Raw genomic sequence first — 27012 nt, forward strand, 5'->3', positions numbered from 1 at the left:
AATGTGAGTAACAGAGATCCAACCTGACGGGGGGAATGCTGCAAAGAATGTGTCACTAACGTCCCCCAGATAGGTCACACAAGATGTCCAGGCACCACTGTTGTAATATGATGCAAGTGACTCATTTATGCCTGTTGCTGACCAACCTTTCCTCTCTTCCCTTTCGCAGCTGGATTACCTTTGTTGACACCTGAGGTCATGGCACAGCTGCTTCCCACGTGACCATCAAATCACTTCCCTGTGGGGAAACAGTTCCCTGACGATGCTAACAGATGCCTGCGCTACCAGCCACCCTTACCGAGTTACAGGACATGCTAATATAGGCGTGTAGGCTAAGATGTAGCTGGAAACACAGCAGTCTTTGTGTTCTGCATGCCATGGTGAAGCCTACATGCTTCCTCTCAGAACAACTATTATAAATGCACAAATAAAATTCATGGGATTGCAAAGAAAACTAGTCACACTGCATCAAACTAAAAAATCTTCCCTACAGCAAAGGACATCAGCAGACCAAAAAGACATCCCACAGTATGGGAGAATATATTTGTCAATGATTTATCCAATAAGGGGTTATCATTAAAAATATACAAAGAACTCTTATGCCTCAACAACAAAAAAACAAATAACCCAATTGAAAAATGGGCAGAGGACCTGAACAGACACTTCTCCAAAGAAGAAATACAGATGGCCAACAGGCACATGAAAAGATGCTCCACATTGCTAATCATTAGGGAAATGCAAATTAAAGCCACAATAAGATATCACCTCATACCATTTAGGATGACCAACACCCAAAAAAACAAGACGCAACAAATGCTGGCGAGGATGTGGAGAAAGAGGAACCTCCTATACCGTTGATGGGAATGTAAACTAGTTCAACCATTGTGGAAAGCAGTATGGAGGTTCCTCAAAAAACTAAAAAATAGAAATACCATTTGACCCAGAATTCCACTCCTAGGAATTTACCTGAAGAAAACAAGATCCCTGATTTGAATAGACATATGCACCCCTATGTTTATTGCTGTACTATTTACAATAGCCAAGACATGGAAGCAACCTAAGTGTCCATCAATAGATGAGTGGATAAAGAGGATGTGATATATATACACAATGGAATACTATTCAGCCATAAAAAGAAAAGAAATCCTGCTCTTTGCAACAACATGGATGTATCTAGAGGACATTATGCTCAGTGAAATAAGCCAGGCAGAGAAAGACAAATACCAAATGATTTCCCTTATTTGTGGAGTATAACAACAAAACAAAACAGAAGGAACAAAATAGCAGTAGACCCATAAACACTGAAAAGAGACTAGTAGTTACCAAAGGAGAGGGGTTGCAGAGGGTGGATGGGGAGGGAGAAGGGGATTAAGGACACTAAAATTTGCAATCACAATATAAGTAGGTTACGGGGATGGTAGTACAGCATGGGGAATACAATTAATGAATAAATAACATCTTACTGCATTGATGGACAGTGACCACAGTGGAGGGGATGAGGACTTGCTAATACGGGTGAAGGCTGAACCACTGTTCTCCATACGTGAAACCATCATAAGGTTGTATATCAGTGATGCTTCAATTAAAAAATATACAGCAAAACAGAAAAACATGAGTAGGATGAAGATTTCAGTTTTGTTAAAACTCAGAAAAAGGAGCAGAGATGAAGACTTTCCTAGAGATTTCAAGAGGCCCAGAGCATGAAGGAAGTGGTGGGGGCGGAGAGAGCAGAAAATAATTCTGTCTTGTCCTCAGAGATGTTGGCCAAGGTAAGAGAGCATGAGGTCTGTCAATTTAGCAACATTGTTCCATCATTAAAGAAACACCCTTTGGCACAAAAATAAATTTTTAAAAAGAATTACTCACATAAATAGTCTAAGACCCCAAGAAATTTGTAAATATTGCTGATGGTGTGTATGTAAACATGTAGTTATTAGTAAAAAGATGCATATAGCAGTATATGGACCACCAGTCAGTCCATAAGATATGTTTCTCTTACACAGAATTCAGAGATTCCAAACATAGAGAAAACATGGAATTAACAGAGACTCCAGCTCTAGCCCTCAGGAGGGCTTGAGTTACAAATATATTCTACTACGATGTGTATCACTCTATCTACCACCCACCCCACCTCAGTTGTGAGCAGCACAGATGAAGCGGGGTGAGGAACACTGTCAGAGGGAGGGAGTTGAGTCCTTGAGTCACCATGAATTGGAACCGTCTAAATAAACTGACATCTCAGGGAGGCGGAAAGTCACTGGCCACAGCAGCTAACCAGTTTGTTACATCATTGCCTCATTACACCTCAAAGCTTGAAAGAACCTTAGCAGAAGACCTCCTAACTGGAGGCTTCTCAACTAAAGTGAGTAAGAATACATTTTACTGTAAGAATCAAGTTCGCAGTATATTTCCAATAAGACAGTGTTTACACTGTTGTACTCTTCAATTATGAAAATGCATGCAGGGCACAGCATTAATGCGAAGTCAAAGTCCCCTTAAGTCGACTTACATATTTTCATCAAAATGCCATCAACACATCCTTGAAAAAGGAGATATACAGATGAGGGACAGCTACCCAATCTACTCAATTATTGGTATTAAGATGGATATATGGACCCTTAAAAATGTGCCCCACCCCTAGTGGGCAGATCAACACACAGTGAACTTAAAAACTCACTTAACTTCTATGTTTCACAGCTGTAGAAACTGAGACCAAGAGACCAGACAATTTGTCAAAGTAATGTGGCATGGTCTACACAAGCAGTCATTGTCCAAGTCTGAAAGGAAAGCTGGTTTCCTGGCTTCTGGGTTGGATTCTTCTCACTGTTGAGAGCAGCACAGATGTGATATGTTTAAAGTATTATTATCTGAAAAGCTCTGTTGTTTAAATTATTGCACACCTTTATTTTAACTCACTAAATCACACTAATTAGGTGTGGGGCTATCCATCTGGCTTATTATTACATGCAAGTCATTTAAAAATAAATCTATGATTTTATTATTTTCAAGTACTCTCAGCAACTTCACCTAGGTAACGAAGAGAAAATTTATAATGGGCAATATTTTTCTCCCACTAAAAATGCATCAAGGACCTCATATACAAAAATTAACTCAAGATCAATCACAGACCTAAATGTACAGCCTAAAACTAAAACATTCGTAGAAAATAACCTCTGTGGTCTGGGTAAACTGAACTTCATCAAAACAAAACACTTTTCTTCAAAAGACACTGTTAAGAGAATGAATAGGCTGGGAGAAAATACTTGCAATCCCTTTATTTAATGCAAGAATTGTATTGATTACATATAGAGAAGTCTCAAAGCCCAATATTAAAAAACCAGTCCAACTTTTAAATATGGGCAAATGACTTGATGGGCAAATGACTTGAAGAGACACTTCACCAGAGATACATGGAAAAGCAAATTAAAATATATACACTATCATTAGTCATGAGGGAAAGGCAAATTAAAACCACCCTATCACTTCACATCTACTGAAATGGCTAAAATTAAAAATACAGACTCTACCAAGTGCTTGCAAGACTGTGAAGGAACTGGGACTTTCATACCTGCTAATGAGAACATGAGTTGGTACAACCCTTTTGAAATGGAATTTGACAGTTTTTTAACAAGTCAAACATACAACCATTTTTACTTGAGAGAAATGAAAGCATTGTGTCCATGTAAGACTTGTATGAAATGTTCTTTACATCTCTATTTGTGATAGCCAAAACTGCAAACACTGCAAATGTCCATCAACAGGTGAATGGATAAATAGTCTGTGGCAGAGAATAGAATATTGCTCAGTAACTCAAATCCCCTACTGATGCACACACAATGGATGAACTGTAAAACATTTATGCAGAAACAAATCTTTAAAAGAGGGCGATCCAACATGGAGGTTTGGAAAGACCTTAAACTCACCTCCTCCCACCAAATCTACAACTACATATAGAGCAATTCCTGCTGAAGAAGAACTGAGGGCTGATGGACCAGCTCGTGCACAACAAAAGATAAAGTGACCGCATACAGAAGGCTAGGGGAGATAGAGACACAGCAACGATGTGAACTTAGCCCACAACACGGTGACCATTTATTAACCCTGGAGCATCCACAAATGGGGAGAACTGCTGGAACTCTCCCTGGGATCAGAGGTGCCAGTCAGTGCTATTTTTCATGTTCCCCTCTACCTCGACCACATGGACAGGAGCAGGGTCCCATCCTATCCCCAGCAACCTGGGACCACTGGCCCACACCAGCTACCACAGTCCTCCCACAGCAGAAGTGGTGTGACACACCTTGGGCCCCTCATGCCCACTGGCCCCACGTGGTAAGTTTTTTCATATACAACAACAGTAATAGTATAGTAGTATAACTCCTTTTGAGTTCCAGGACACGGGGAGGAGTAGGAGTGTGTGTGTGTGTGTGTGTGTGTGTGTGTGTGTGTGTGTGTGTACGCACACATGCGCAGTGTTTGTGTGTGTCTGTCTGTCTGTCTTCCAATAACACCAAGCAATTCTCAAGCACTAGCAGGGTGTCCAAGAACGCAACTCAATTCTGATGCTACCTCCCTAGAGACAGTGCTAGACTAAGGGCTCCATCCTACAAAACCGCCCTCCACCACCCTCCTCCTGATGCTTGTAGCAAGTCCCACGTAAGTTACCTGTGCTTCTGACCTGCCAGCTACCGACTGGAGGCTCCCACAACATCCCCCCGTTAGGTTCAATTAATTTGCTAGAGTGGCTCACAGAACTCAGGGAAACACTTATATTCACCAGTTTAAAGGATTTTGTAAAGAATACAAGTTAGAAGAACAGCCATCTGAAGATATACATAGGGCAAAGCCCCAAATAAAAGAGTGTCTATCTTTGTGGAGCTCAGGGCCCGGCTCTGTGGCATGAGGATTCGTTCTGGTTGCCCAAACACAGAAGCTCTCCCCAGCAGATAAGCAGGATCCCAGAAAGTGTTAGCTCTTATCATGGGTTTTGTGAGGGTTTCATGGCATAGTTTCTATTGGCTAAATTATTGGCCATTGGCTGATTCAGCCTCCAGCCCCTGCCCTTTGGTAAATGAGACTCCAGCTCCAAAAGTACCTCATTAACATGACAAAACACCCATTTACCTTTAAGGTTCTGCAGTGTTTTCAGGAACTGTGAATGAAGAACAAATATACCTGGGAAATAAATATTTGGTCATCTGAAAGACCAAATATGTGTTTCTTATGATTCATTATACCCCACCCCAGCTCCAGCCATCCCTCCAGAGTGACTCAGCTATGGCATGCCCTGGGGACGCTCTGGCCCATGCATGTTCTAGCTCCAGCTGTCCTTTGAGGGCAGCCCTGGTCTGCACCACGAGAGCTCACATCTGCGCTCATTCCTGCTCTAGCTGGCCAGCGAAAGCTGCCAGACAGTCTTTGCGGGACACTCCTACACAAGGCCATTCCTTCAAGACTAGATGAACAAACTGGAAAACTATCTAATTCATAGAAACAAACACAAAGAGTAGAACAAAAGGAAGAGCCAGAGGATACGTTCTGAACAAAAAACAGGACAAAACCCCAGAAAAAAATTTTTTTAAGTCCTAATGAAATGGAAGTAATTTACCTGATCAAAAATTAAAAGAAAGTCATAAAAATATTCACCAAACTTGGGAGAGGAATGGAGGAATACACAGAGAACTTCAACAAATGTTTTCTGTATTTTAGTAGAAAATATAAGAAAATTAAAATAAATAAGAAACATAATAAAATATAGAATACATAAGAAAGAACCAGGGGGACTCGATAATAAGGGTGAAAGGATGTAGTAACTGCACTGTTTTTCTTGTGAACCTTCATAAGAGTGTATATCAATGATACCTTGATAAAAAAAGAATTTAAAAAAAAGAAAGAACCAGTCATAGATGAAGAATAGAATAACTGAACTGAAAAATACCAAGAAGGAATCAATAGCAGATTAGATGATACAGAAGACTGGATCAGCAATCTGGAAAGCAGAAAAGTAAAAATCACCTAATCAAATACAAAAATTAAAACTAATTTTTTATAAAATGAGGATAGCTTAAGCACTGCCTGAGACAACATCAAAAGTTGCTAAGAGTCACATTATAAAGGTTCCAGAAGAACAGAGAAACAGAAAAATATTTGAAGAAATAATGGCTGAAAACTTTCCTAATCTGCAGAAGGAAACAGACATCCAGAATGAGGAAGCAAAGAATTTCCCAAAGAAGATGAACCCAGATACACACAAATTATAATTAAGATGGCAAAAGTAAAAGATAAAGGGAGGCTCTTAAAGGGGGCAAGAGAAAAAGTCACATTTAAGAGAAACTCTGTAAGACTGCAGCTGATTTTTCAGCAGAAATTTTGCAGGCCAGAAAGGACTGGTGTGATTTATTTAAAGTACTGAATGGGAAAAACTTGCAACCAAGGATACTCTACCCAGCAAGGCTGTCATTCAGAATTAAAGAAAAGAGAGAGTTTCCCAGACAAGCAAAAACAAAAACAAACTAGCCTTAGAAGAAATGCTAAAGGATCCTCTTTAGTAAATGGAGGGGGAAAAAAAGGCCATAACTAAAAATAAAACATATGGAGGGAAAAATCTCATTGGAAAAGGCAAATATGTAGTAAAGGTGGTGGATCAGCCACTTAAAAACCTAGTATGAGAGTTAAAAAGAAATATAGTAAATTGACTATAACTACAATAAGTAGTTAGGGGATACACAAACAGATAAAATATGACATCAAAAACAAAATGTGGATGGAGAGTAAATATGTAGTGCTTTTAGAATACACTTGAACTTCAGTGACTACCAGTTAAGAGACTATATAATATATATTATATATCATGTTATATATATTACATTATATACTATGTATTATATCACATAGTATATGGAAAGCCATATATATGAAACTCATGGTAACCACAAACCAAACACCTGTAACAGACATACAAAAAAATAGAGAAAGGAACCCAAACATGACACTAAAGGAAACCATCAAACCACAAGGAAAGACATCAAGAGAAGAAAGGAACTGAGAAGTACAAGAAATCCAGAAAACAATTAACACAGTGGCAACAAGTACATACGTATCAATAATTCCTTTAAATGTAAATGGACTCCATCAAAAGAGACAGGGAGGCTGAATGGATAAAAAAACAAGACCCATCTACATGCTGCCTACAAGAGACTCACTTCAGATATAAGGAGACACACAGACTGGAAGTGAAGGGATGAAAAAAAGATGTTTCATGCACATGGAAACAAAAGAACGCTGGAGCAGCAACACTCTGATCAGGCAAAATAGACTTTCAAAGACTGTAACAAAAAACAAAGAAGGGCATTATGTAATGATAAAAGGGTGAATCCATGGAGAGGATGTAATAACATTCATAAATATTTATGCACCCAACATAGGATACCTAAATATATAAAGCAAATTGTAATATATATAAAAGGAGAAACGGACACTAACACAGAATTACTAAGGGAGCTTAATACCCCACTTATATCAATGGAAAGATCATCTAGACAGAAAATCAATAAAGAAATATTGGCCTTAAACAAAACATTAGACCAGATAGACTTAATAGATACATACAGTACCTTTCATTTAAAAATAAATTACAGAATACACATGTTTATCAAGTGCACAGGGAACTTTCCTTGGGCTAGATCACAGGTTAGACCACAAAACAAGTCTCAATAAATTCAAGAAGACTGAAATCCTAACAAACATCTTTTCTGACCACAAGAGTATGAAATTAGAAATCAATTATTTACAAGAAGAAAATTGGAAAACAAACAAAACATGTGGAGAAAAAAAACAGCATGTTACAAAACAACGAAGAGCTCAAAGAAGAAATCAAATCAAAAAATATCTTGCAACAAATGAAAATAGAACACAGCTTTCCAAAATCTATGGGATCCAGAAAAAGCAGCTAAAGGGGGCATTCATAGTGATACACACCTATCTCAACAAACAAGAAAAATGCCAAATAAGCAATCTAAATTTATAACTAAAGGAATAGAAAAACAAAGGCCAATTTAGGAGAAACAAAGAAATAATGTAGATCAGAGCAAAATAAATGAAATAGAGACTAAAAAATAATGGGAAAAAAATAGAAAAGAGCAATGAAACTAAAACCTGCTCCTTTGAAAAGATAAACAAAATCAATGAACCTCTAGCCAGACTCACCAAGAAAAGAGAGGGCCCAGAGAAACCAAAACAGAAATGAAAGAGAAGTTACAACTGATACAACAGAAATACCAAGGATAAGAGACTACTACGAATAGTTCTACAACAAATTTGAAAACCTAGACTGGATAAATTCGTAGAAACACTCAACCTTCCAAGACTGAATGATAAAGAAATATAAAATCTGAATAGACTGATTATAAGTAATGAAATTGAATAAGTAATTTTTAAATTCCCCAAAAAACAAAAGTTAATAATAAAATAATAACAGAAGCTAACCTCAACAGAATAAAAACCCTATATGACAAACCCCCAGTTAGCATCATACTTGATGAAAAGTTAAAAGCTTTTTCTCTAAGATCAGGTAAGCAACCAATGTCTTCATAAGTGAATTCTATGAAAGACTTAAAGGCAAGTTAATACCCATCCTTCTCAAATTATTCCAAAAAAAAATGGAAGAGAAAGGAATGTATTCAAACCTATTTTATAAGGTCAACATTGCCCCGATACTAAAACCAGACAAAAATATTACACACAAAAAAAACCACAGGCCAATATCACTGGTGAATATACCTGTAAAAACCTCAACAAAATAGTAGCAAACTGAATCCAACAATACATGAAAAGGACCAATAACTATGATCAAGTGGGATTTATTCCAGGAATGCGAGCATGGGTCAAAATCCACAAATCAATCAATGTTGATACACAGTAACAAAAGAAAGGATTAAAATCATAAGGTCATTTCAATACATGCAAAAGAGCATTTAGCAAAAATTCAATATCTATTCATGATAAAAACTCTCAATAGAGTGGGGAAAAAACAGAATGTAGACCACAACATAATACATGACAACCCACAGTTAATATCATACTCAGTGGTGAAAAGCTGAAAGCTTTTCCTCTAAGGTTAGGAACAAGACAAGGATGCCCACTGTCACCACTTTAATTCAGTGTTGTATTAGAAGACATAGCCAACATCAATTAGCCAAGAGAAATAAATAAAAGGCACCCAAACTGGGAAGGAAGAAGGAAAATTGTGACAACTTGCAGATGAAATATACAGAAAACACTAACAGCTTCACCAAAAACTAGTAGAACAAAGGAATTTAGAAAAGTTTAAGGGGACAAAATTAACACAGCAATCAGTTGTTTCTATACACTAAAAGTGAGATGTGAAAAAGAAATTAGGAAAAATAATCCCATTTATAGTTGTGCCAAGAATAATAAATACTTAGGAATAAATTTAACCAAGGTGTTTAAAGTCCTATACTCTGAAAATGGTAAGACATTCGTGAAAGAAATTGAAGAAAACACAAATAAATGGAAGCATACCCTATGCTCAAAGATTGGAAGAATTAATATTTTAAATGTCCATATTCTTTAATCTACAGATTCAGTGCAATCTCCATCAAAATACCAATGGCATTTTTCACAGAACCAGGGCAAACTGTAAAATTCATATGGAAACACAGAAAACCCTCAGCAGCCAAAGTAACCTTGAGAGGAACAGAGCTGAAAGTATCACGCTGCCTGACTTCAAACTCTATTACAAAGCTACCATCCTGGCAGACAGACAGACAGCGGAAATAGATCAGTGGAACAGAAGGGAGAGTCTAGAAATAAAACCACACGTATAAGCTCAATTAATCTATGACAAAAAAGCCAAGAACCTACAGAACAGTCTCTTCAATAAGTGGTGTTAGGAAAACTGGGCCACTATCTTACATCACACACAAAAATAAACTCAAAATGGCTTAAAGATGAATGTGAGACCTGAAACCATAAAACTCCTACAAGAAAACATAGGCAGTAAGATCTTTGGCATCAGTCTTAGCAATATTTTTTGGAACAGTCTCCTCAGGCAAGGACAACGATAGCTAATATAAACAAATGCAATTACATCAAACTAAAAAGCTTCCACACAGCAAAGGAATCCATCAATAAAACGAAAAGACAACCTCCTGAAGAGAAGATACTTGCAAATCATAGGTCTGATAGGGGGTTAATATCCAGAATATATAAAGAACTCACATAACTTAATATCAAAAAACTAACAACCCACTTCAAAAAATGGGTGAAGGACCTGAATAGACATCTTTCTAAAGAAGAAATACAGAAGGCCAACAGACACATGAAAAGATGCTCAACATCACTAATCACCATGGAAATGCAAATCAAAACCACAATGAGATATCACCTTACACCTATCAGATTGGCTATTATCAAAAAAACAAAAAATAAGTGTTGGAGAGGATGTGGAGAAAGGGAACCCTTGTGCTCCACTGGTGGGAGTATAAACTGGTTGATCTTATGTTAAAAAAAAAGGCTTCCAAAGCACTTGATAATTTTAAGATAACTTAAACAGCTCCCAGCCAAATCTATTTACACTATTTATTTGCTCAGCAAATCTCTTTTCTTAGACAGCACACAGGTAAATGTCAGGCTTACCATTTCAGGATCATCACACATTCTAAAATTAACAGGGTTCAAATTAAAGTTTCAGTGACTTAGAGAAACAATCCAGGTTCTGATGTGTCACACACCTGAGACACAAGTCAGACTCACTGGAGAACAAATTCAAGATCCTCACAACATTGGGTAGAGGAGACAGGCTAATAACCTTGCTCCCACCTGGAGAGATTTGATACCATCATTTTTCCTCAGGAGAAGATACACACATGTCTGGCAACAAATGCTGATCTATCCATCCTGTGGATGTTTCAGTGCCCTAAAAGTAAACTAACTAGAAAAATAAATGTTGATGCCTGCTCACTCTTTACATATGGGCATCACTTATTATATGATATGATTGGCCAGCAATAACTCAAACAGTTACAATACCCCCAATTAGAAATCACTGTCCTGGATGAGATGACACTTATTTGGAAGTCTGTGAGATGATCCCAGGACATTTGTGAGAAAGAGGTAAGACCCAGTAAACAACACATGTTCACTTCCCTGGCCCAAATCCAAACAGGCTTTCAAAAATCCTCTTGAAAGAAATGCCTTCCACCATCCCTTGCAAATGCTTTCCCAATAACAAACTCCGTAACTGTGTTTGATCTGGGGGAAGAAAACACACACCTCAACTTTATACTCTTCCATTCATCACCAAGTCAAGTTGTTCAAGTCTCCCCAACCCCTGAATGGCTGGTATTTATTTCCAGCCCTTCAGCAAATATCTAACTAGGGAACAATGATCTGCTTCTAACAGGACTACGGATCTTCATTTACTTCATTTCATGCTCATTATTATGTTTTCCTGAAACAAAGTTCTCTGTTGTTTCCTTTTTGACTCCAGGACCACACTACTTTCTCCACGACATGTAAGAGACAGGAAAGGAAAAGCCAGCAGGAGATGCCGATCACCCCCAGGCTCCCTGAGCGCTGTTTAAATCATTTACAGTTATTCTCTGATTTCAGACATTCCCTAAAACGTAAGCATGGATGGTGCACAGCTTTAGGAGTAAAACTGTAAATCCTGTACATCCAGTATTCTCACAATCAATTAATCCTTTTTGAAGAGTCCCTTCCATAATGTTGCTCCACTGTGCTAGTCTGTGGCCTATTCTGAGACCACCACATCGGCCACAATACCTCAAGCATCCGAGCTATGCCAGGAAAACACAAAACCTCATTTTTCTTCCTGCCCCATCTCTGTCCTTCATGATTCTTTTTACCAATGATTTCATTTTCGTTACATGGGACAAAGATTCTGATTTCCTGGTGCAGCACTGACATACAGATGAGATATTGACCTGTGGCTTTTTAAACCCCAGGCTTTGTTTAGTCACATGGAAGTGCATGGCTTGAAGGGGGAAGAGGAACTTTCTTCTTGAGGGAAAGGCGAATCTTTTCCCTAACTATCCAGAGAACTCTTCAATGGCTGATCACTGTCCGGTCTGCCTCAAAGACTCAAAAGGGGCAGGAGAAAAAGCCTGCGCTGCCCCATAAGATGGCTCACAAGCTCATTTAAGGAACTGAAATTCTTTACTCCCCTGTCCGTGAGACGGCCCTTCCTTGCCATGAACAGCTCTGTGAAGCATGCTCGTTTTTCAGGTATTTCACAAAGCTGCCCTTGCCTGCGACACTGGGACTTGCAGCCGGGGAGATGAGAAGAAGTCGAATATTAACCCTCATGTAATCTGTTCCTCTCCCTTATTATTAAACGCCGAGATTATGATGAGCCCTTCAAGATGGCGCTGGAGAAAAATAAAGTAGAGTACAAGGGAGGTCAATGGAATCCCTCACGCTGGAGGCTTTTCCCATCCGGGAATGGTCATGGAGAGCACGATGGGCTAGGACTCTCAGTCCTCCCAGAGAGGTGGAGACGGAGGTCACCTTGACAGGGGGCACACCTCTCCCCAGCCAAGGCACAGTGGCCAAGCAAGGCCGAAATCAAGACTCGTCAGCACTCTGATCAAACTGTAGCTTAACAGAAACTAGAGCCAAACTTCTGATTTTTTTTCCTTCTTCATCAGCGGTTCTTACCTTTGCCTGCAGACCTAGATACTCACTAGGTGGCTGTGAAATAATACAGCTGCCTGGGCTCTGCCTTGTGAGATTCAGATGCAACACAGCTGCAGTGGGGCCTCTGTGCCTTTTAGTGTAAAAGGTCCCCAGCGTAAGCATGGTCATACAGATGCCCTTGACATCACTATGGAAACACAGGCTTCTTATCCATTGTGCAGTCTTCCCTCTTGTTCATAACATACAGGATATTCCTGTGGAGTTACCCACACAGAAATATACCCATACAGTTAATGAAGCGACCATTCACTGGGGTGTGGCACAAGCAAAGAAGACAGGACAGTTACAGAAGAAAGCATATTACAACAGTACCACTGGACTTCACTCCAGTGGGTAAATGCCCATTATTGGTTAAAATAAGTTGTCCAGGGAGTAACTTTAAGACTTTAGTGACTGAAGCCATCACACACACACACTTCTATTCCAAATTATTTTGTCACTTCTATCTCCCTAAAAATACACTCTTGCAAAGAATGATCTCCAACGCAGCTCATTAGGAAACAGAACCACCTTCCCCACTGTTTATGACTTGAGGTTACAAACCCACTTTCCTGGCACTTTCTCTAAATTTGTAAGTAGTCGTTTGTGTGGAGATTGGGGGAGAATGAAACATTAAAAGAAACAAAGTGAAATAAAGGGAGATAAAATATTGTGCCCTATGATTGACCCATCAAAGTACAAATAGCTCATAATTCTATCAGAAAATAATGTTAAGACCCAATTTGTTAGCTTGGGTTTATTGCTGTAAACTCTAGCCATATGTGGTTACCCAGATGTGAAATGTGGCTAGAGCCACAGATTGAAATGACACTATTTTGAAGATGTTAGGTTAAATTAAAATATTTTAGTAAAATTAACTTCCCTTGTTTCTTTTCTCTTCCCTAACATGACTATAGGACCTTTAAAATTACTTATGTGGCTCTCACATTATATTTCTACTGCACAAGGCGTTAATCCAGCTTTTTGCTATTTAGCTCTCCTAAGCCTTGCCTGCCACCTAGTGTCAGAACTCAGGCAGTACAGGCAAATCATTTTTCAAAAACCATCTGTCCAAGTGTGATCATTTTCATCTGCAAAGTAAAAATAGTAGCCTACATAGGCAGCTTTACTACGTGCAGTTTTCACAAATAATGCATCGCATTTAAGCCCCACAAGAAAACTCCTGTAGTGGAAGTTATGTTCCCCACCCAAATGTTATCTTTGAAAAAAAAGGTTTCTCAAGAAAAATGAGGGCTAAATGAGGCATTCCAATCAAAAGTATCTGCAGGGTTCCTAGGAAATTACAGTCATTACAGGGGGCAGAAATATGGGCCCAAAGCTGGATGGAACAACTGCTCTCCACACAATTATCCTCCGTTAAAAATAACACAAGGCACCACAGCACGCAATCTCAACATTCGTATTCTGCATTGCCATTTTTTTACAGATGACAATGTTTGTTTGTTTTTTCATTTTACAGATGAAGGTTCAGAGAGGGTAAGTGGCCTCGAAGAGGTCACACAGCCAGGGTGTGCCAGGATTACGTTGGCCTCCAGAGCCCAAACACATGATTCCCTTTACTGCCTCATTCCCAGGGTGCTTCAGCTTCTCAGGGCCTTTATACCTGGACAGGATACATGAAATAGGAGGCTTTACACCCAACCAGATCTTCTTAGAGAGTACGCACCACAGCATTTGCTGAAATGCAAACACCCAAACCAGGTTCTCCTTAAAGCTCTCTCAGTTACTGCAGGAAAGTAGTATCAGTCTATCTTCAAAGCGGAAGGTTTAAATTTTTTGCATGTGTTCAAACATGTGCAGGAATAAATCTCAAAGATACAGGATGCTCTGTGCCCCAAACTCATTACCTCCACAAGAAATGCGACTTTCACAAAGATCCCTGAACAACTAACTCCACATGACTCTTACGTTTCTGACCCTGCGGCGTCTTTCCACCTTGTTACGTGTGCTGCCCTCTTGCGGGGTAACGATTCCGCTTACAGAAGGAAAAAAGAAGAAAGGCACAAATGAACAAATAGTGAGGGGAAGAATTAGCATAAGAGTTAACTCTGGCTTCCAAAAGAAACTAACCCACCAATCGGCCCCTTCAGCTTTTTTTTCTATGGCTTGAGGCCTTGGAAGTCCATGTGGTCTCTTACTCAACCATTATGTCAAGTAGAATTTTTAAAACAATAAAAATAGTCTTTTGTTCTGATTCCTTAAAAATATCATATCTGGACTCTTGTGGAAGTTCACCAATGCCATTTGCCTTTAAAAAAGGTTCCACTACCCACCCTATGAAGATTCGGTGGCGTTTATTATTTTTAATACTTGAACTCAAATGAAACCTCAATCCAGAGCTAACACTCCATCTGTCGAAATTGGGGAAGAGTCCCACCTTTTCCTCTATCCTAAAGAGTTTATAAAATATCTCTCCTTGTTTATACACAGCCATCAAGGAGCCTCTCTCCTAATCCAAGCCATTAAAATCACCCAATAAACTTCTGACTAGGTTTTCCTGGGGCCGCAGTTCCTTTATGTGGCCAGCACTACCCACAGAGCCCTTGGGACAGTGTCAGGCACCGTCTTGGATATTCACACACAGCCTTCTGCAGTTAACACTCTGCAGCTTCCACTAGACAGTTGTGGTGCCTAATTTTATGTGTCACCTTGACTGGGCCATGGGATGCCCAGATATCTGATTAAACATTATGTCTGGGTCTGCACTCCTGGCTCCCGGACCTGCAGACTCAGACTGGAAGCTACACCATCAGCCCCCTGGACCTCAGGCCTACAAAGCACACCACTGGCTTTTCTGGGTCTCCAAGCAGGCAAACTGAAATCCTGAGACTTCTCTGCCTCCATGGTCATGTGAGCCAATACCTTTATGTTATCTTCCTCTTGGTTGTGTTTTCCTATAAGATTTCTTTCACACTTGCCTTTACTGTTCAGAATTTCTACCACCAGTAGAAAAACTACATCACCGATCACAGAATGACGAATGGACAACATTGATTAGTCTATTCGTTAATATCCATTTAGCATCCACTATATTCCATGTATCAGGGACACAGCTTAAGAAACCTGGGAGGGAGTTAAGATTTCCCAGTAGGATTCAGAGGCCCTAACTCTCAATGGATATATGATCAGCAGATGGCCAGATAGGCTGCCTACGGAGGTTCTTTCACAAAAGTGGTTCTCCAGGCAATAGGCAGGAGAAAACAGAGCTCTCTGCAGGCAGGAAACAAGCCTGTTCCTTCAACAGCGGTCAAGATGAAGGGTGTGAGGGATTAAATTACAAAGACAAAAGCTGGAGGAATCTATGCAAAGCCAGAGAAACTAAAATCTGGAGGGCATGTTGAGAATCCAAATATTCCAGGATGAAAATTCCATTTTTTTTCCATTTGTGAAGGCTTTGCTCAGACTTCTCACTGTCCCTCTTGCTGTTGCACCTGGTAAGTGGAAGGTACTGTCCGCATTTCTTATTTATACAGTTCAAATCTTTATTGAGATTTACCCCTACAATTCTCCCTTTTCCAAACTCAAAGGGTTATGGGATGAAGCCAGGATGACCACACAGACAAAAATTGATGGTTCGGTCATGTCCTGGCTTTCCTTCAAGCCTTAATCACTTTGCCACACAACCCTTCAAGCCTAGTTCCTAGAAATCGAAAACTCTGTTGTTGATAGCCTAACCCACTGAAAAGCTTTGCCTGCCCTGACTCTCAACCTCCACCCAAGATAAGAGATATGAATCACACAGATAAGACTAATGACTTCAACCGCTCTATCCTTGGGAACAAACTGTCCGAAGATACTCAGCACAATGGCCAACTAGCTGTGGGCACTTCACGGCGCCTACATACTTCATTAAAATGTCAGTGATTGTTTTTCTTGTCTTCTTCAAACTCTCACTTGAGGAGGGAAAACAGAGTCAGGAGAGATTTGTAAAATCACTATAAGTTTAAAATTACACCTACACCTTAAAATATCAGAATAACGGCATGGAAGGCATGACCTGCTCTCTGCCTGAGGGGAAGGCTATCTAATAAACTCCTCCACATACGAGACTTTTGGGAGAGGGAATCTATGGTTCTAAGACAAATGTGGCTGACGGTTCAAACCTTACACTCTCACTAAGGGAGTCAAAAGCATGCCTGAAGTGCCACGACTCAAATTACCAAAGCAAGAGACAGTAAATTAATTGCTTGGCAGAGTCCACGGACGAATATGAATTATTCAGGAAAACACAATTCATGGAGAAGTCTCCTAGTTTAAATGTAGATATGACAAGAAAAGGGGGAGAGAACACACACACACACACACTCAAGCATGTGTACATAGATACCTAACTGATTATTCTAGTCTTTCTCTAGAAATAAGCCAAGTATAGATATGGGTCTCACCAGAAATGATCAGAATAATTTTATAAAACTTTAGAAATACCCCATTTTAGGTCCCTCGCAAAAATTACCACAGCTTTTTTTTTTCTTTCTTTTTTTAAATCATTCATCATCTTCTCTCCACACTTTTGGAAAGGGTCTTAAATTATCTAAAAGCTCCTGTCACTATAGTTCTGTGTTAATTTAAGTTTATGAATAAAGATGTTCTACCTTCAAAGGAAACTGCGGGAGTTGATACACACACAGGGCTACTGGTTTCCCAGGATTCTTTGAGAAAAATCACTACAAAAAAATTAAGTGCACCCAGGAAAGCAAAAGACAAAAGACAAGCCTGGTGAACATCTTAAAAAGATGTCCGGAACAACACTCTTTAAGCATCAAACAGTTAAACCGCTTTGCTGTGATGTATCTCATGCCTCCTCTGATTATTCACACACCATCAAAAGCTCTTGTTGACTACCTGTGCCTAAGGTGTGGACTCTGACGTGTGAGAGGGTTTTATTAATTGACCCCAGCTGCACAGGATGGGCCCACAGGGCTTACCTGAGTGTCCCCGGAGGTGCTGGCTCGAGGCGGACATCAGCCTACCGCACACCACAAACACGTAGGCCAGCAGGAACCAGTGTGACAGCAGCACCGACTTTGCACAGACCCCCATCCTAGAGGGAGAGCAGGACATGGGTCAGCGAGCGCCAGGGGGTGAGGCTCTTCAGCAAATGTGATCCTGGGGAGATAGGGGGCAGGGGAGAAGCGAGGTGCAGGGCCACGTCTCCCCAGGCAAACTGAAGGCCCGCCACACCTTAGCTGGGCTGTGCATTCTCTCGATTTTTTATAATTAAGAGTTTTCCAAACTGGCAACACACTTCGGTGAGATGTCTATTTATGAGCCCTAAGGGTGTAGCACGCACTGTCCCGATAGAACATGGGGATCCCAATAGAACACACAATGGACTGTTATTATTCATCCACCAGAGAAGAAGGAAATCCTGCCATTTGCACCAATTTGGAGGGACCTTGAGGGCATTATGCTAAGTGAAATAAGTCTCATGGAGAAGGGCAAATACTGTTGGATCTCATATGTGAAACCTAAATAAGACAAGCTCAGAGAAATGAGTAGAGTGGTGGGTATCAAAGGTTTGGGGGAAAATAGGGAGATTCTGGTCAAAGGGTACAAACTTCCAGTTTAAAGTTAACAAGTTTGGGGATCTATGCACGGCATGGTGACTGTAGCTAACAGTCCTGCATCCTGTATTCAAATGTTGCTAAGAGAATACATCTTAACTGTTCTGACCACAAAAAAGAAACAGTAACTTGGTGACAAGATGGAGGTGGTAGCTAACGCTGGGGCGGTAACCATTTTGCAGTTTATAAATGTATAAAATCCACACAGTGTACACCTTCAGCATACACAATGGTATGTGTCAATGACATCTCCTTAAAGCTGGGGAAAAAATAAATCTAATTTCATGTGAATGGACAGTATTAAAACAACTCCTCAAAGACAACTCGGCTTACAAATGTGGCTGTGCGGTCTATTGTGAAACCATCCCAAAACAAGAGTAGATGAAAGATTAAAAATGCATACACCCCACCCAATTTTCTGTCCTTTTTGACCTTACAGGACAATCAGAATCTAACTTTTTTGTTTGCTCTTTCTTAATTTTTTTCAAACAAAAGTCAGAGTGCTTGGCATTGGAAACTTCAGAGCTATTAGGTTCTGCCTGGCACGTCTCATGATGCCTATGATAACAAGACCCACCACAGAGGGTCAAAGGATCCACCTTCTTTAATCTACACAACATGCATAAACATTCCAATGCAGGTGATAAAGACATGGTCCAGGGCATCAGATTCCTGTTTCAGTCACACTAGAGACAAAGCTCCTGAGGAAGTTCTGGAAGGATCTGCTAGTCCATGGCTCTTGGCCCAGCAGCACCTCAACCAGGCCCCTGATTCCTGGAGACCTAGTGCCCGGATGGCAGTCCGGTGAGCAGGCTCTGTCGCCAACCCTCTCTCAGACTCTCACAATTTAGTCAAATAGAGCTCATCAAAAAGGCATCTGATCACTCACTGATTTGAGACTCAGTCTGCATTTGAAGCCACAGGGCACACAAGGTGTTCAGACCATCTCTGAAGAACTCAGTGTTAAAAAGGACACAACAGTTGGCTGCTTTCTGCCCTTCACCGTGGACATCCGGAGCACTCTAAACTGACACGGAGACGTCCGGTCACTCTGCTTTGAAGGCCCTTTAACTTCTCAAAGCACGCCTTCCATTCCCGACCCCAGCATGTACACACACAGGAGATGGAACCCCAGGCACAGTTCAGAAGGGGGCGAAGAAAATGTGGGTGTCTGGGAGCCTTTTATTATGTATAACAATTATTACATGAATAATTATATATAAATTATGTAATTTATAATTTATAAATAATATATTAATTATATTATTGTTTTAGGAGATTGTTAATATTTCTTATTAGGGTGGGCTTAACATATTAATAATTAAATTATTATTAAAGCATAGAGGTTCAAAACTCCATATTGGCTGAATTGGGGGACGAGGTGCTCTGTCCCACTCATAATATTTTAAAATTCCAATTGTTCACTCCAGTATCAGGAATTGATCTCATTGCTACAAAGATGTCTCTCTTTCTTACGCAAGGGTCAAAAATTCGAATGCCTGCAAGAGAATGTGCAGGCTGGCTGGGCCCACAGCCCAGGTTTGCAGCAGCTGTGCACAGGTCTCAGCCCAGCTGCCACCACACCAGCCAGGTGCTGTGGCGCATAAATGTGAGCCCAGGGATGCCAAGAATAACTTTTCAAGGGAAATTGGAGTCTGATGTACAACTTGCACATTTTCTATGTTGGCAACTAATTCCAATTGTTTTGTTTTAAGAACACGGAGTAGACCAAACAAAATATATTTGCACACTGCATCAAGCTCCCGCTCCCTGGCTTCCAGTCTGTCATTGCCCCAAAAGGGAGAATTTTAAGTAATCAGATGAATGGAGTGTAGTTTTTCATTGCTATGTAACAAACACAAATGGCAAAACTTAATTTAGAACAATGTGAACATATTATCTCACAGTTTCCATTAAGTCAGGAGTCTGGCAACATTCTAGCTGTGTCCTCTGTGCAGGGACTCCCAGAGCTGTAATCAAGATGTCACCTGGGTGTGTCCTCATCTGGAGGCTCAGCTGGGGAAGGACTGGCTTCTAAGCTTTGTGCTGTCAGCAAAGCCCATACCCTGGGGCCTATATAGCCAAGGTGCCTGGGTTCTTGCTGTCAGCCAAGCTCTCAGCTCCAAGAGGCGGCATTCCGACCTCGGCCACATGGCCCCTTCAGTCTGAATCTCCTCTTCTGGGAAAGGCTCCACCCCTTGCCAGGGCTCACCTAATTAGGTCAACCCCACCCAGGAAAATCTTCCCTTTTAACTGACTCAAGATCCACTCATTTGAGATCTTGATTATATCTGCAAGTTCCCTTCATCTTTGCCATATAACCATAACCTAACCACAGGAGTGAACCCCACCAAACTCACAGAAGTGCCCACCCCAAGGGGAGCAGATGACGCAGGTCGTGAACATAAGAGGATACCCATCTTAGAACTCTGTCTACCCAAAATGGGGCAAACAATCCATTCAAAAAAGTTTACCCGTGCATTTGGTTTGCGAAGGTCCAACCGGACACTCAATCCATCTTTTAAGTGTTTATAGACACAGGTCAATCACAGGATTTACATCACTGAAAAAGGACTCAGAGTAAAACATTACCCAAAAGCAAAGCAAAACCTCCCTAGCTGTCCTCTCCTTCAGTTGGCATTCCCAGAGAGACCACTGGGCCAGCATCCCTGCCCAGTCCATCCATCATCCACTCTCTGAGATGTGAGCATAAGTTGCTGTCTCTCCTTGTAAAAACCATCTGACTCAACCCAGTTCTGAATCTACCGCCTTGTTCTTAACCCAATTTTCAAATGCCCAACTCTTAGTTCTCTTATGCTGTGCCACATACCATTAAACACTTCTGCCCTGCCTCTACCTCAATATCCCACCCATCTTAGAGTCTAAAATTCAGACTTGGTCTTTCAGGTGAGCTAGAATCTCTTCCACCTAACCTACAAGTGAATTCGGTTGCTACCTGTTTTCCAGCCCCTGCATCACCTAAACTTTTCTAGATGGATTCTGCCGATTTCGGAGAGTATATTTGAGATGATCTGAGTCCCAAAGGCTGGGTTCCCTGGGAATCCAACTCTAAGATGGAAACTGGTGAGCAGGAGGCTAACTGAGGGATGCTCTTAGGATCATCCCCTAGGGAAGGGGAGGGAAAAAAGGGAAGAAAGCAGAACAGAAAGAAGAAAAGGTGTCAGATAACCCCCCTGGGATGAGAGGCCAGGCTTCTGTGCCTATCAGTCATTGGATATGAGCTGCTCCTAAAAACAGGGGTGATTGTAGGCAAGGTGGCTCTATGAATTGAGGACAATTCAAAGAAGCTGTAGGCCATCTTCTGCAGCACTCCCAACACTGGAGGAAATAAACCATTCATTCTGGAAGAGGCAGCTGGGCACTGCATCATACTGCCCAATACAGCCCACCTTCAGATGCAATAGAAGATCCCACAGCATATGCATAATTTATTCCGTGGGGGCTGTGGGAGAACACCCGCCCTCTGAGGTATAAATAGCCCCTGCTATATGCATTAAAATGTCATGGGAAGAGGTTTCAAATAGGAACCTATCCCAGCATGGGCCTGTTTTGCCTTCAGATCCACTTTTTCTCCTCCCCTGGGTGACTCCTGCAGGCTGCATTTATTTCCCAGGCTCCTGAACCCACTGGCTCCTGCTGGGTTTAACCAGTGAGAGACACCAGCTGGAGCCTCCAGGGGGACGGGGGAAGGCTGAAGAATGTCTCCACAGGTTCTCTGTCCTGGGCAGCATCTAGGCAGGGGCCACTTCTCCACAGAGCCAGTTCCCACCAGCAGGGCTCACTATTTTTTCTGCTCCTGCTGAAGGTTCCTTCCCTTGGGCACAGGTGAACAGCAGTTCTTTCCCTTATCCCACTGGCCCCAGGATAGTTGCTGACCTGTGGGCTGCCTCCCTGTCTGCTGCTTGACCTCTCTGACTCCCCCATCTGGTGACACATGTGTAACCAGCTCCCAAAATTCCATTTCCTCTGCCCCACATTCTCAGAATGGTCTCTATTTCTTCCTTGAGGCCCAACAATAAATCCCAAATGAAAAGTCTTAAGGGCAGCCATTCCAAATCTCAGGTGGGGATCCGTGATCCCACTTCTTACACAAACGATTCTGAGTACCAGGTTCCTGGAGAACAGCAACAGGTTCCCCAATGCCTGGGATAAGCATGTACTTAACAGAAGCTACGATTCCCTGTGGAAATGTCTGGGCAGCTATTTAGCGATAATTCCTTATTTCATTCAATAATCCAGACTCCCAGTAGGAGAATTTCTAACCTACTTCATCTACTATGATACTTTAATTTCTTCTATGCAGAACATTTTTATCCCAACATAAAACAAAACTGGTTTATCTTAAAAAGTCTCAGCTTTCACCCTATTGAAAAGCCGAAACACTGCTTTACAAGCAAATAATTTCAGAGATATAAAATTTTGAAAACTACAATTCCCAAAATTCCCAAACATGCAATGTACAAGAAGACTTTCGTAAAGGATCACCAACTCTAGGATACTCGGTTTTGTTAAATTCTTAATGTTTCATAAAGCTATCGTCCTTAGGTAAATGTAAAAATGCTTTTACCTTGGAGACTTCATAAGATTTGGTTCCAGTCAAACACAATTATTCCAGGGTGTACATCAGAGCAACTCCAAATTCCCATTTGTAGCTAGGACCAACCATTTCTGCAGTTCCAAAAAATTATCTTAGCTTAAAAGACCTATTTAGAAAAAAAAAAAAAAACAGGCAACCATTAGCATTTTAATGTTGAAATGATGCAGATTTCTAGTAGCAAAGTAATGTTTTTACAATGATGCCTGCAGTACACAGGAGCGCAGTACACAGCCAAACACATCCCCATCTGTAAATTCTCCTAATATATGGGGGTCAGAGTGGGTGTTGCACACTCACTAGCCCCATATCAGTTAAAATATCGTTTTAAGTAGAAGTTCCCTCAGCAGAAGAGGCACTGAAATATTGACAGAGGGCCCCAAACCATTCATGATGCAGAATTTCACCTCCCCATTTCATTAACCATGGAATGAAAATGGGAACTGGAGATGACTCATTCCTAGGAGTTCTGCAACTTGCCCAGGTTTACAGAGCAGTGCAAAAGCCAGCATGAGGATCTGAATTCCCAGCTTTTGTGTGATATAAACCTGAAAAGGATGCCAGACAATCTCCAAAGATGCTTCTTGAAAAATGTACATGGGAGGCACAGGGCACACGTCTTTCCGGCGTAAAGCCCCACACCCAAGTACAAAGGTCACCCATTAACACAGTGATTGGCACAGCATGTTCCTTTACTGCACGAGCCTGAAAGAACTTTTCTACTTAGTGAAAACATTTTTACAAGAAGGACTGAGGGGATTCCAAACTGAAGACATCTCAAGAAAAATACGGAACATGAAACAACACCATTTTCAACATTGCTAAATTAAATACATCCATCCCTCCCAGGGGGTAGAGAGATCAGAGAGAAATAATGATGTGCGTCAATAAATATTAAAGTTGCAAATATTATATAAAAATGATACGCAGTCTAATTACTTTAGAATCCTGTTGAACCCATTACAAATCTACCAAAAAGCACAGCTGATTTTTTTCTCTTCTTCAGAAGTCCCAGAGATAATTACACATTTGCCTAGACAGCATGTTAGATGATAGACTTAAAGACCCACTCCTTAGTGACTCCAGGAGAGAGATAGAGCGGGCCTTGGTGATTAGCTCAGAGAGGCAAGTGGCTTTGAATAACTGTATAAATATGTGGTATTAGAAAAAAAAAAACAACAGTGGAGAATGTTCATCTCCCAGATGCTCCAACTTTATTAACTATGTTTGCCCTGATGTCCACCCAAGGGCACAATGTGACCTTCTGTTATTGGAAAGAAATACACAGTATAATTCATCAGAATCCATCATAACGAACTCCCCACAATTTAGAAACCAACATGACCTTTCCTAGCTAATATTTATTTTGTTTTCTTCACACAAAAGGAACCACCGGGGATTCTTTGTTCAATTCATTAAAAAAATGGATCCATCAGTGAAAAGAAATGTGATCTAATAGTTCGTATGCCAGACAAGGAGCCAGGAGTTTAATTTTAGGCTAAGCAGTAACTCATTCAGGCAGATTTTCCCAGAGTGTACCCTAGGTACTTGGTTAAAAGGATTAACTCTTTCTTATCATTTCCAAACTTTAGCATATGGTCCCAGCCATCAGCAATTTGTGCTTGGCCCCAAAAGCTTTTGCTGTCAATCATTTCATTTCTCTCTCACTTTCCAGTGAGAGCCCAGCCCTTTCTGCCAGTCTGCCTCAAAAGTCACTCGGTTTTGAAGAGTCTCAGTACTTGCAATGATGAAAGGCACTGTCCATATCTAAACTAAAAAGGAAAAGAATTTGTAATGTGTCCGATCATCCCCAGAATGAACGAAAAAGTCTCAGCATGGGAGACATTTTTCATCTTTCACCTTATGTATTGGGATTATGTGGAGACAGTCACTCTCCCATGACACAAATGCAGAATCCCTGTTTATGCCTCCAAGAGGTTTGGAGGTCTACGGGCAGAGGAGGCCAGTCTTCAGATGTTTAATTTATTTCTGTTGCACACAAGAAAGAATTTTGCCTACACTTGATTTCTTATCAAGGCAAGAGCAAGGGTTTCCCTCTTCTTCTCTCCGTCTGCCTGCCTTTGCTATTAGTGGGGTGAATTCCCCAAGGGGATTCTCCTTTGAGAACAGAGTCCCTTACTTCTTGTAGATAAGCACCCTGGGACTATCTCTTCTGTCAGTTTTGCCACATCCACCTCCATCCACATGTGTCAATCTGTACAGCATCAAGTTCTCCTCATCGCTTCTGTCTCAAAATCTACAATAATGAAGTACCACAGTTTCTTTTAAAGTCGGTAAAGTCGGTAAACACAATGACTTTAAAACCTGGATTTAATCTTGAGGAGAAATCAGACTGACTCAATTTGAGGGACATTCTCCAACATAATTGTTCTGTATTCTTTAAAAGTGTCAAGGTCATGAAAGACTAAAAACAAATCTGAGGAGTTGTTCCAAATAAAGGAGACACACCTGGCAACTAAATGTACCTGTAGCCCTATGTTGGATCTTGGGCCAGAAAAAAATACACACACACAGGTTTATTCTCAGAAAGAAGCTCTCACACACATAGATACATATACATAAATATACACACATATAGCTATAAAGGACATTACTGGGACAATTAACTTCTAAATAGAGCCTGAAGAGTAAACTAGTGTTCTATCAACACTAAAACCCCTGCTTTTGATCATTCTACTATAGTTAAGAAAGAGAATGTTCTTACTATAGAAAAAAATGTACACCGTGAAATATTTGAGAAAAAGGGGTACACCTCCAGTTTATTTTCAAATGATTTTGAGAAAATAAGAGAGAGAAACTGAAAGGAAGGGGAAAGGAAGGGCGGCAAAGAGTGAATGCATGAATGAATGGGCGAATGAGCCCGATGTTAGCCATCAGTGAATCTGGGGGTATCCGGGAGCCCTTTGTACTATTCCTCCTTTTCATGAAGTCGAAAACTATATCAAAATAAGACATTAAGTATTTATTTAAAAGCTTTCAGTTCTAAAGTCTACTGAAATGAGTTAGAATTTATGGCCCATGCTAAACAGTGGGGAGAGCTGGTAGTTGGAACATTCTGGTTTGCTTGACTCTGAACACTCGCCCAAGCCCCCAGAAAAGTTTATTTGTTTTTATTAAAAAGCACTTATACATAGTGCCTACTGTGGGCCAGGCACTGTGTTAAGTACTTTAAAATACCAATTAACTTAAAAACAGGATTTATTTACAACCAGACATACAGAAGAGGAAAGTAAGGCACAGAGAGGGAAGTGACTTGCCCAAGGTCACTCAGCTAGCACGTGGCTAAGCCAGGATTCAAATTCAAACCATCTGGCAGCCAGGCACCTACTGTTTCAATTCTTGTAAAATTATTCCCAAAAGGCATTTGTCCCTTTTCATACTTTAGTAAACAGACTAAAAATAAATCCATCTTGCTTCAGGAATTCAACATCTTGATCATCAACCTGAAGGTAAAAATCCCATCTGTGGACAAACGCAAATAGGCAGTTGGACTATATTTCCTAGCAGATTCTGGCTTGAAACCTAAGATGTTTTATATTAACCCCTAAAGAAATTTTGCCTCCTCTCTGAAACGCTGATGAAAAATCATGATTCTGATTTGCTGCAGATTTATTAAAGGCTTATGTCATTTTCTAAATTAAGACCAAACACACCAGAATTCTACAGGCCTTGAGTGCTGAAGTTGCCATTTTTCAAGCAGATGGAAAACAAGTTCATTTAGATCACAACCCCTCTAAAACAGGTCAGCAAAAACATACCAGAGCCAGAATATAACATATGAAGGCTACATTACTTTTGTTGATTTCTATGAAGGAATTCAGCATCAAAGCAAAACCGAAAAAAAGATGGATTTTTGTCTGTGCATCCACTCAGACTCATTTCCTGATAAACTCCGATTCCCAAGCATTTTTGCAACAATACAAGGCAGATTCTGGCTTAATAACAAAACAAACACTCCCCATGGGACCAAACACACTGCCCTTTCCTGCCTACCCATTAGCAGAAGAGTTTTTCAAGCTCCATCTTGCATCACCTCCTGAACGGGCACGTCTGAATAATGAGCTGTTTCCAAACTCA

General features: G+C 40.6%; 1 protein-coding gene across 3 annotated transcripts in view; it reads right to left on the reverse strand.

The window, feature by feature from the left end:
* The window catches only part of TAFA4 (TAFA chemokine like family member 4), a 156409-nt gene that overhangs the window by 95153 nt on the left and 34244 nt on the right, over positions 1-27012 (reverse strand). For 2 of the 3 annotated variants that reach the window (XM_037019358.2, XM_073230886.1), the window contains 2 exons: positions 22888-23023; positions 17661-17776 (listed from right to left, as the gene is read on the reverse strand). In XM_037019358.2, coding sequence (XP_036875253.1) covers positions 17661-17776; positions 22888-22901 — 130 coding nt within the window. In that variant the 5' untranslated portion in view covers positions 22902-23023. The remainder of the gene's footprint in view (positions 1-17660; positions 17777-22887; positions 23024-27012) is intronic. The other variant, XM_037019360.2, reaches the window with a different exon arrangement.

The sequence above is a fragment of the Manis javanica genome, chromosome 3 (genome assembly GCF_040802235.1).
Source record: "Manis javanica isolate MJ-LG chromosome 3, MJ_LKY, whole genome shotgun sequence".
NCBI lineage: Eukaryota > Metazoa > Chordata > Mammalia > Pholidota > Manidae > Manis > Manis javanica.